Consider the following 11,516-nt stretch of genomic DNA (forward strand, 5'->3'; position numbering starts at 1 on the left):
AAGAAATGAGATAATTATATGCTAACTCGGTTGCTCTGCTGAATTGTGCAAAATAAACATTTGACTAAGTCGGTGCTCTGATCCAATGCCAAATAAGAGGAAACATAAAAGAAGAAGTTGAAGAGGGCGTTGATGACAATGATGACGAGGATAAAGAGGGATATTCTGCTTTTAATAAAGTTCATTCCTGAAATGAAGTGGATATGACCGACTATATTGATGATGAAGAGGAGGCGGTGGTGATAAAAGGCTCATTGAAAGTTAAAAGTTGAATGAGAAGAGTCTCAGACAGAGATGCAATATCATGCAGATAAATTGATATTTTCTTTTCCCTTCCTTTTTTTCTATTTTCTCATGTTCTTTCTTCTTCTTCTTTTTCTTATTTTCCTTTCTTCTCGCATCTACCATCTCCGGGCTCTTTTTCTGTTCTCCTAAGACCATGTCCTTCGCAGTCAGTATTCGTTTCATCTGCTCGTCGGTCTCTTCTCAGTCTATAGTGACTTCTGCTAACTCCAGCTCTGTCAACTTCTTGTTCAGCTCTTTGTTCTTGTAATGTTCCTCTATCATCTTGTATTTCACTTCCAGCAGAACGGCTCCTAACGCTCTTTACTTCCACAAGCCTCCCAAACACTCTTCTCTCTTTCTATTTGCACAAATAAGATTTCTTTCTCGTTTTTGAATGTTTGTTTCATTCTTTTTTTATTTCTTCTTTTATGTTATCTCTTTCAGTCTCATCTTTTTTTTTTATTATAGAAGCACTTTCGTTTTCTTTGAATTCAATTTTCTGAACAATCTTTTGTTTTGTGGGCTGACTTCCCAAGATGTATCTGTTTTCTGCTTCTTTTTAGTGAACTTTCTCTTCTTCCGGTTGAACTTTTCTTGTTATGCTCTCTTTCTGTCCATCAAAAATTCTCGTTTCTTTCGCCAATGGCTTTCACAGACACAACTTTCAATCTTTTCTTTAGCTGAAACTCTTCTTTTTCTTTCTCTCTTTCATCATCTCTAACATAACTTCCTTTCCCCCTTCTTCTTCTCATTGTTCACAATCTCTTCCTCACCTTCTCCTTCTGTAAATCCTTATCTTCTCCTCCACATTTGCCTGCGCTGCTATCTTTCAGCGCCTGTTTCGTGGCCTCATTGAGCTGAGTGCAACTGGTCAATGTTCGCTATTGCAGTGTTAACGCAGCAGCTGCTTAAAGCTGTTCAAAAGGCTGCCTCGCCAGCGCCAACATAAACTGATTCTCTTTGTTTCTCGCTTTTTCCAGGACATGGCAGAACTGCTCAAGTTGAGAGGCTGTCTGAGTGCCCTGCGACTTCGTCATGCGCTCAATGACACCCACTCTCAGTGGCTGCTTGCAGATGCTTGGTTTGTGTGGGGAAATTTCCAGCGAGGAGGAAGATGAAGATTGAGAAGGCATCGGAAAAGAAGAAGGAATTCCTTTGATTTTTCCAAGTTGAGAGTGCTGTGTGGAGAGTGAGGCGATGATGGAGTGATCATAAGTATTGCCTGAGTTTGTGTTGGAGGCAACAAATTAAGATAAAGAAGATGAAGAAGAAGCATTCATAAAAGATGAACGATGTGTTGAAGGGAAACGATAATACAAAAAGATCTGAAAAACTTTTGAACTTGCTTCAAAATTATTCACAGCAAAAGAAGTGGAAGTATTCTGATTTTCAATTGAAAATTTCGAGATGGAGGAAGTGAAGATCGCTTTTCTGATATTGCACTGAAGTGAAGTATCCACAACTTGTGCAGCTATCGGTGCATGCAGCTCCACAACACACACACACACACACACACACACACACACACACACACACACACACACACACACACACACTTTTATCCTACTGCAATTTTTACTTTGATCGGCTGAATCGTTAAAACCTGCGTCTTGATCAGCGGATGGCTCTTTTTCCAGTCAAACAGGTTGCCTCTCTTCTCTCTTCTCTCATTCACCCTCTTCTGCAGCGCGAGATGCAGCTTCGCACGTGGATACGCCATGTGCACCAGCCTCCGCTCCATGATCCAACTCTCCGCACTCATTAAGTTAATTCGCTCATATGCAATAAATATTGCTGAACAGAAAGTGGAAAAAGAAAAGCTGGAATTGTTGTCGCTTTTTCATGTACAAGCGGCTCTGCTCTTTCCTTCGCGATAAAGTCGTCGCTTGCCAACAGCGCTTGCAGCACAATCTCCATATGAGTGAAACCTTCTGTCCATCACTTCATTTTCTTAACTGCTCCTCCTCCAGCATTCTCTTTCATTTCATTCATTGAACTGTTTCTGCTTTCCAGCTTGATTGGAATCCTCACAAAATAACCTATTTGCATCAGCGAACGGAAGCTCCAGTATATCATCGCTTCCCATACGCAGGAACAATACCCCTCGTGACATGGCACTCAAACAGAGGGAAATCCGACACTGAAGCATTCAGCCACTCCACTTCAATCAGGTACAGGCTGCAGTCAACGCTTGCCCCTCCTTCGTTCCGCAGCACAATCAATTGTATCGGTGCATCCACCTCTCTGAGGGATACCTGTTCCAAAAAATGTATCGCCGTCTTCACCGCGCCTCGCCCGATCTCAAACACAGCATGCTCCTCGGATAAACTCATCGTTTGCCACGCGATCTCCTAAACGTCTTGCTTCCCGGCGGAGCAGCACTCAAATTGAAAGTCAAATGGAGCAGACTCTTCAGAAAGCGTGTATCAGCCTCTGTGAAAAGATTTTCGTCGAGGAGGTTGAATGTCTCCACTGTTAGTGTGAGCTCGTGCGTAAAAAAAACCATTTTTCATTCAGATAAATAAATGCTCTTTCCACAGAATTGCCTTATCCGTGTTGTAGCGGTGCACATCCACAACAGCCACAGAGTGAGGATCCTCAGGCCAGTCACCGCACATTTTGCAGTTACGTTGAGTTTTGATTGCATTCTTATCGTTTCGTTGGTATCTTCCTCTTCTTCCTCTCCTTCCTCTTCTTCCTCTCCTTCCTCTTCTTCTTCTTCTTCTTCTTCTTCTTTTTCTTTTTCTCCTTCTTCTCCTTCTCTTTTCTTTTTCAACTTCTTCTTTTTCATTATCACAATTCTCTTCTTCTTCTTCTTCCTCTTCTTCCTCTTCATCATCCTCTTCCTCTTTTTTCTTCTTCTCTTCTCTTCTCTTCTTTCCTTCTTCTTCCTCTTTCTTCTCTGTATTCTTCTCATTCTTTCCTTCCTTTTCTTCTTTCTCTTCTTTCTCTTTCTTTTGTTTCTTTTCCTTCTCTTCTTCCTTCTCTTCCTCTTCTTCCTTTTCCCTCTCTTTTCTTTCCCTCTCCTCCTCCTCCTCCTCCTCCTCTTCTTCTTCTTCTTCTTCTTCATATTATAACTTCGTTGTTTTTGTCACTTTTAATATTGCAACTTTTGCGATACAACGAATAAATAATATTTTAATTCATTCATGAAAATATTATGAAACAAAACAACTCTATCTTCTGCTCCTTCAACTTCTTCTTCCTAACCTTCTTCAACTCCTTCAACAATTTCCACCACATTCTCCTTCATCTTCATTATTCGGTCATTTGTAATGAATGTCAATAGAAGGAATCTGCAGTTGATGTCTCTCAACACACGAGGTTCATAGCGAAAACTCCTTCATTGTTGACTCATGTGCTTTGCTTCATATTTCTCTTCGTATGAATCAGGCTTCGAAGCTTCGCCATCCCTTCCATTTGTTGTTCTGATGGAAAAGCAGTCGTGGCTTTATTATGTCCAGTCATTCAAACTATCAAAACAATAAATGAAGAAGGTGTCAGTGAATTTCTTAAGTCATTTTTTTTAAATAAGACTCTGTTTTTCCGTCATTCTTTTCTTCATTCTCCCCTTCAAATTTACACTCTCACTTCTCCTCCTTCGAATATATCTCTCTTTCCTATCCACCAGACTTCCACTGCAATTCTAACATTTTTCCTCCTCTATCCTTTGGCTGCATCTCATCAAGCACAAGAAAAAAATCCACCGTCCAAATGATCGAAGCTCACTTTCATCTGATTTTCATCAGAGATTGCTTTCAAATAAAATTTCAAGGAACATTCGCGTCTGCTTATTCTGTGACTTCGTGTGTCTCGATTGCAATGGACAACTTCTTTGCGAATGTTACTCTGCAAAACATTGTGTTAAGATTCTGCCATCATGAATGCAGCGGTGCACAAGTTCAAATTAACATCACACAAAGTCAAAACCAGATAAATTTGAATGTTCAATCTATTTCTTCATCTGCGATGTATTCTGATGAGATTAAAAGCAATAGTTATTACAGATTTGCTGATCAGATGAACACCAAGACTCGACCTTGATTGCTATCATAACACAGACATTCTGTCCAATCGTAAATGACTGGCCTTCTTCAACTGCAAAAAATTCTGACTTGTCACCTGAAAACGAAATGGATATTTGTTCTGATGATGATGCGACAGCATTGAATGCAACTCATCTTTAGAAATCTTCTCCATCTTCTTCTTCTTCACCTTTAATCTCTTTTAGCTTCATTTCTCCCTCCATTCCATCCTCTTCTGCTTATTGACAATCTCACTTCTTTCTTCTTCTCGAACTTCATTCTCATTTCAATTTCTTCTCCGACAACTTAACTTGCTCTCAACTCTGAATTGCTTTTCCTTTCTCGCAGGGATTAGTGCCTTGTGGCTGGATGGATATGATATTCTCAGTGTTAAAAATTGCTCCTTCTCTGAACGCCAGTGCTCAATGGAAGCTGGGCCGTATGAAAACATGTGGGGATACGGTAATGAGGTTTTTGTTATATACAATATAAAAGGTTGAGGAGGAAGTGAGATCGAGAGATATTCGAACTCAGAGAATAGGACAATTTGGAAAATAAAAGATTAAAAGATAACGAATTGACTAAAGGAAAGGAGCGTTTCAATGTGACATTACAAGACAAAAAGCTGTCTTTTTTTGCTTGAAACTTTGAAATTAGATATTGATACCAAATATGGAAGAGAGTTTTATCCACTCTGGCAACATGACAACTTTTGGAAGCAACGTCTTTGTATTTCACAAATCAGTTTCACAAAAGCTCAATTTCAATCAATTTGAACTTTTGCGTTTGACTTCGAATCATTATGGCTGCTTTTGAGAGGAACGGGGTGTTTGGCTGTGATGATGCACCTGATTGAAGCGGAGGAGACAAGAGAGTGACAGTTTATTTGGTTCAGCTGATTCTGCAGTTCGAATGGCTGTTGTTTATGTAGACAGCAGTGGCTGTATCAACAGAGCTATTTGTGATCTTGAAGAGTGATTAACTAGAAATCTGAATGAAGCACTGATGCATCTGGCGTGTGAGGAGGAGTATTGCAGAGAGATGGAGAATAGAGAAATAGATAGTGGAAATGAAAAAAGCTGCAAAGGAAGAGGAAGAGAAAAAGAAAAAGAAAGGGAAATGGAAAGGGAATGAGAAGGTTGGAAGGGGAAAGAAGGCGGATAATAATAAATGTGCAAGAGGAGGAAGCAACAGAGCAAGAAGCATAGAAATGAGAATTGATCAAACGGAATCTTTGATCTGAACGATGAATATGAATATTTCTGATTGTTGTTTTCCATTGCTTCCATTTGAAAAAATGACGATAACAAAACATCAAATCCAACTCTTCGTCTGTCTTTATCATCAACATCATCTGCTTGCGCATTTTCAAAGAATGAAAATATCCAAAAATGTTAACAAAATGAAAATGCAAAAACAGCTGAATTTGGTTTATTCTTCAAAAATACTCTTTCAGCCGTTCGCGATCGAGCCACAAGCACAAGGGAGATGATAATATCAATCTCAGGACAAAGCTTGATTTTATTTTATTGAAATCAAAATAAACTTTTCTTCTGTTTCTTCGTTTGAGAACTTATGTCTCATAATATAAATGGACTGTTTCAGAATGCAGCAAAGTCTGTCAAAAGCTATTCACAAATGAAGCAACTGAATAAATACAAGGAAAAGCAAATGAAATGAAAACCTTACGTTTTCACTAGGGTCAGCAATTTATCATATCCCCTTTTTTTTATCGGGACCTAAATTTTCTGGTTCTCAAGAGCACTTTTAGAAAAAAATAAATAATAGAAAATTATTAATATATTATAATATACTATTTCTGAAAATATTTTTTCATATATTAATTTTTGTGAAAAGATCTGGTGTTTTTTGTTTTATTTTTAAGATCAAAGACTTGCTCGTATTTTCACGAGCTTTTTGTTTTGAGATTTTTAAGTATTGTTATTGTTATTGAACATAACTTCTTTATAATTTTGGTTATTTTTCATTGTTTAACACTTCGTTTTTTTATTATATTTTCCATTTCACTAAATTTCGATAAAATAAAGAATGCATTTGAATAAATAAATTTTTTCGTTAATTTTAAAGGGTAAATACATAAATTATCAATAAATAAAGATATGCAAAAGGATGAAAATCTTCAATTTTTAATGATCGAGATTATTATTCAAAAAAACATGTTTTTGTGTATTTTTGTGTTTTTAACTTCAAATCATATTTTTTCATTTCAAAATTTCGGTGATACACATATTAATCAGTTTTTTAACTATTCTTCAATGAACAAAAACATGGTAACTCTTATTTCACAATTTATTTTAAATTTGGGGCAAAATTTATTCATTTATGAAAAAAACCATGTTTTGTTCCAAACATATTCACCAACCTTATCATGATAATATTTTCATTTCTATGTCAAAAAAATATAGAAAAATTCCAAAATTGAGAAAAATTTTTGTTTGAGCGGAATGGAACAAAAATCAAAAAGCAAAATATTTCGACCCATTTTATCTAAATTTAGTGAAATGGAAAATATAATAAAAAAACGAAGTGTTAAACAATGAAAAATAACCAAAATTATAAAGAAGTTATGTTCAATAACAATAACAATACTTAAAAATCTCAAAACAAAAAGCTCGTGAAAATACGAGCAAGTCTTTGATCTTAAAAATAAAACAAAAAACACCAGATCTTTTCACAAAAATTAATATATGAAAAAATATTTTCAGAAATAGTATATTATAATATATTAATAATTTTCTTTTATTTATTTTTTTCTAAAAGTGCTCTTGAGAACCAGAAAATTTTGGTCCCGATTTATTTTTTGGGGACAGATAAATTTCTGACCCTATTTATTTCATCTTCGTCTTCTTTTCCTCCTTCTTCTTCACCGTTTTCTTCCATTTCTTCATCTTCTTCCTCAACTACACTGCCTTGAATGCTGTTTATCGCTCCAGAAGAGAATTGAGAGAGTTGAGAATAACGAGAGAGAAATTGAAATCGAAAGAGAAAGAGGTTCAACGGGGGAAAAGCAAAAGGAAAAAGAAACACAGAAGAAGAAGAAGAAGAAGAAGAAAAATGGAAATTACTCAGAGGATTGAGAAGAACAACGTTGCAAGAAGCAGTGGTGACATTTGTGGAAATGAGATACACGACAGAGCTGTTGGAGTCAGCATCGAACACAAAGATGAAAGAGGCAGTACCAGGGGCATTGAGGTTGATATGGGAGAGCATGAAAGATAAAGTGGGAAGAGCACAGAAGCAAAAAGCTGAGATTAAACCATTGCGGCAATCTGCCTTTGCCTTTTTTTAAAAGCCAATGTGACTTACGGAGAAAAGTTTTTTACGTCATAGTTCAATACACCAGGATTTAATAAATACAATAAAAAAAAATGAATAAAGCACGAACAACAATTTTTCGAAAGGGAATTGTTTTATAAAAAAATCAATATGGGTTGTTCAGCGGCAGATTTGAATTGCGGATTTTTGAAAAATCTGACACTAAAGGAAAAAAGTTCCCGTCATAAGTAGATTTGTTGATTATTATATAAACATGGATTGAGAAGACTTATTGTCAACATTCGAATTGAATGATGAACTCAAACTGAGCTTAAAAGATCCTTATGTGGTTTGATATTCTTTCTGATTAACTAGTTATCAACTGTTTTAACAAATTTAAATATTTCTTTTTCAAGTGCACAGCATATATAAAGCATGTTTAACTTTTGCAAATGGAGAAAGGGCATGTCATCACTTTGGAGAAGTTGCAATCAACTCCAAAAAGGCAATGTTTGCTCTTATGATCTTAACATTATGTTTGATTTTTTTGTTCAAATTTATCACTTCAAAGATTACAAACATCCAACAAATAAAAATTTACCCCTGAGCAAAATTGCATTTGAAGTGGTGAATAATAATTTGTTTATTGGATTTTCTCCTGTTTATCTCAGCTCATCAGATAAAAAAATGTACCATCGTTTGTATTTGTGCCCAAATGCTACATCTGATTCAATATGTGGAATTAAAGGAAGAAGAGACTACTCATCAATCAAATTTCCCAAATGCAAGTTGCTAAAGCAGAACCCAATTCAGAGATTTTTCCTGAGTGCAAAAATTGGCATGGATAATAAAAGCTCAACAGTTAATACACACAGCGAACAATTTTGCAACACTAGTTATAAACTAATGGACACATTCATTTCATTAGTGGGTACTTGTCACATATCTTTTCTTAAATCTTCGTGCAGTTTCCTGAACGATTTCATGACCACTTTGATCAAAGAGTCTCAGTTACATCCTCATTCAAAGAGAGAAGACATGGGTCATTATTTTTCATATCATAACTTTGTACGAAGTTTGATCTTTTTTTTTAAGATTGTGGCAAGGGATAAATAAGCAATAGGCTTATGTTGAAAATTCAATAAAAAAGAAACTTGATTGAATTGGATAAAAACTATCAAAAAATATTGTTTTCTTCATTTCAACCATTATAACAGTTTTTTTTTTGCAAATTTTCGAATTTTTTGATCATTAAGAATTGCGATGCTATACAGGCACAACTAACGTCAAATGAGTATGTAAGGTTAAGTGTGATTCGATGAAATGACTTATTAAGTGCTTTGAATTAAGTTTCATCTAAAAATGAATTAACATTTGTTATGTTAAATTTGATTGGAAATTGCAGTTTATTATTTCGTGCGTTATTTTTAATAGAACTTTATTAATGATTCGAACAGCATAGATCGATTAAAAGCTATGAAAGAAGTTTTTTGTGAATTAATGTCAATGGAATCTTATTTGATAGAAAAGAAGTGAAAAATCAAAAATCAAAAAGAAAGATAAAGTTATTCTATGATTCCTTAGAAAATATTTTTTCAAAGATATGGAAGAAGAAGGGATCAGAGAATACAATTTCATGTTGGGCTGTTTCTTAGTTAATGGATCATTTTTTTCTTATTGTTTCAAAACACTGAACATTATTTTGTTTGTTGTTTTGGTTGTTGTTTTTGAAATGAGCACATCATTTATCTTTAAGAACAATATTCTTTTCATCAAAATTTTCTGAGATCTTGATAATTTTTTTTGAAAAGTTTGATGGAAGAGCTCTAAAAACAAAGCTATAAATGTAACACATCACAAAGGCATATGAATTGAATAAGCAATATCAATGACATGAATTTCTCTTGGGAGGTGAACGTGCGAAATGAAGGGGTAAAACCCGCACAAATAAACCAAATAAAAACCGTGATGTAAAAAAAACAATCTCATGAAATGCAAGAAAGACATATTCAAATTGTTCTGTTTCATTTAATTTAAAAACAGAAGGCAAAAATTTGTTTGAGAAATAACTAGTCAGGCAAGCACATCATCCTTCAGCGTTCTTTTCCAAATGGAAAATTCAGAAAAGCAGGTGCTGAATTTGACATATTTTAAATTGTCAACATTTTCACCGAACGGATCATCAAATAAATTGACAATCCGATAAGCCATCAAAAAAAAAATAATAATTTCTAATAAGAATTTTCTGCTTATCTCTGATCATTCTTGCACTTTATCATCTTGTGTTTTTGTCAGAACTCATTCTTCCACCACATTTCATTCCTCTTTTCTTTCAGCCTTGCATCTGTTATTTCTTCTTTTATTCTTTCTTCTTCTTCTTCTTCTTCTTCTTCTTCTTCCATTCCTCAATCTCATTTTTTTCAGATATATTCAACAAAGCACTCTCTTCCTTTCCCAATGACTGAAATCTTCTTTTCTCCAATCTCAACTGTTGTTGCTTCGCTTGTGTGATCCCCGCCCATCAGTGTGACAGACAGGCTCACCTGGATCACGCTCTTTTCAACAGCAACACCAATGGTTCGGCATGCACTTGACTCATCCAGTCCACATAACTCTTCTTCACCTCCACCACTCACAGCCACAAATCTGTTGAGAATCCCTCTTTTCAGCCAATCCTTTTTTGATGTTTGGTTATATGACCAACCCTTGGAGTCCGTATAATTATATCCGTAGCACACTCTCTGGTCATCTGTGTTTGTTGTGTAACATTCAAAAAACGGATTTCCTGAATTTAAATAGACATTGTAAGCATCAACGTATTCAACATCATGCCCATATGGTGTATCTGCAGAGCATTTGCATTCATGAAAGAACAAATAATAACAATAAATTACATCATTTTGTGATGCTTGCCTGTATGGATATAGCTCCAATCCACCTCCATGTGCAGATGCTGAACATGAAATGAACTGAATGCTCCTCATTTTGAATTGTGTGATTGGAATATTTGCACAACACATGCCTCCGCCATGATTATTTGTGATTGAGCATGAAGTGAAACTGCAGTCAAACACACACGAGCTCCCTCCTTCTCCGTCTTCTTCTCCAATGCATCCTGTTCCTAAAACATTAAAACTGTACAATCGAAAACCACCACCTTCGCTATTTGCTTTACAATTCTGGAATTCACATCCACTGATCCGAACACACGTTGAAATCGTAAAAGCATACATTCCTCCCCCCAATTGATTTTGCGCGGTGCATGAATTGAAAGAATTGTTCATAACCTCAACGGATTTTATATTATAGCACATTATTCCCCCTCCCCGGCTGTATGCAATGCATCCATTGAACACGCAATGCGAAACAGACACCGATGCCGACGACTGGTTGTACATGCAGATTGCCCCTCCGCTCGATATTCCATCAGCATACGAGTCGCTTTCTCCTGTTGTCCTCGATCCATCCCACTCGCACCAAGTGAATGAATTTGCTCCATTGAATGTTTCGTTCTGTCTGTCTGGCTTCAATGGTACCTCTGCATTTCCTTCGCAAACAACATTTCTTGTACGACAACATCTGACAAACGAGGTGTTTGAGGCAGTCAAAGAGGCATAGGGGTTGTTGAGGGAATGAACAATCCCGCCATCATATGTGTCGCTAACTGATGAAAATGAACAGCTGCTCATAAAACAAGTGGTTTGGGCTGACATTGTGGTTGAAGATGAACATGCATCATTTGCTGTTGAGATGTTGAAAAATGTCAGGAGAGAGAGATACAAGTGGCATTGAGGGTGATGAGAGGAATGCGGCTGAAGATGAGATAAGAGATTCGCATATCGAAATACTTCCTTCTTTGCCTCCTTCTCTTCTCAATGATTCATGGCAAAGCGTTGCAAAATATCCTAATGTGGCCGTATCCCTTTTCCT

General features: G+C 36.1%; 4 protein-coding genes across 4 annotated transcripts; all 4 read right to left on the reverse strand.

Moving 5' to 3' along the window:
• Window positions 1-1,193: 1,193 nt before the first annotated feature.
• On the reverse strand, window positions 1,194-2,047 carry MONOS_12326 (uncharacterized protein; the record flags this gene model as incomplete). The annotated part of the gene is made up of 2 exons (XM_067864938.1): window positions 1,194-1,463; window positions 1,889-2,047. The coding sequence occupies 2 exons, from the start codon at window positions 2,045-2,047 to the stop codon at window positions 1,194-1,196; spliced, it is 429 nt and encodes a 142-aa protein (XP_067720976.1).
• A 310-nt stretch (window positions 2,048-2,357) lies between these two features.
• On the reverse strand, window positions 2,358-2,618 carry MONOS_18171 (uncharacterized protein; the record flags this gene model as incomplete). Its single annotated transcript, XM_067871164.1, has 1 exon — window positions 2,358-2,618. One exon carries the CDS (start codon window positions 2,616-2,618, stop codon window positions 2,358-2,360), a length of 261 nt encoding a protein of 86 aa, XP_067720977.1.
• A 180-nt stretch (window positions 2,619-2,798) lies between these two features.
• MONOS_12327 (uncharacterized protein) lies at window positions 2,799-3,544 on the reverse strand (the record flags this gene model as incomplete). Its single annotated transcript, XM_067864939.1, has 2 exons — window positions 2,799-3,349; window positions 3,496-3,544. 2 exons carry the CDS (start codon window positions 3,542-3,544, stop codon window positions 2,799-2,801), a joined length of 600 nt encoding a protein of 199 aa, XP_067720978.1.
• Window positions 3,545-9,072: 5,528 nt separating this feature from the next.
• Window positions 9,073-11,299, reverse strand: MONOS_12328 (uncharacterized protein; the record flags this gene model as incomplete). Its single annotated transcript, XM_067864940.1, has 1 exon — window positions 9,073-11,299. One exon carries the CDS (start codon window positions 11,297-11,299, stop codon window positions 10,007-10,009), a length of 1,293 nt encoding a protein of 430 aa, XP_067720979.1. The 3' UTR covers window positions 9,073-10,006.
• Between the last annotated feature and the right edge of the window lie 217 nt (window positions 11,300-11,516).

This window comes from Monocercomonoides exilis (assembly GCF_001643675.1).
Source record: "Monocercomonoides exilis strain PA203 chromosome Unknown scaffold50-658552, whole genome shotgun sequence".
Classification (NCBI taxonomy): Eukaryota; Preaxostyla; order Oxymonadida; family Polymastigidae; genus Monocercomonoides; species Monocercomonoides exilis.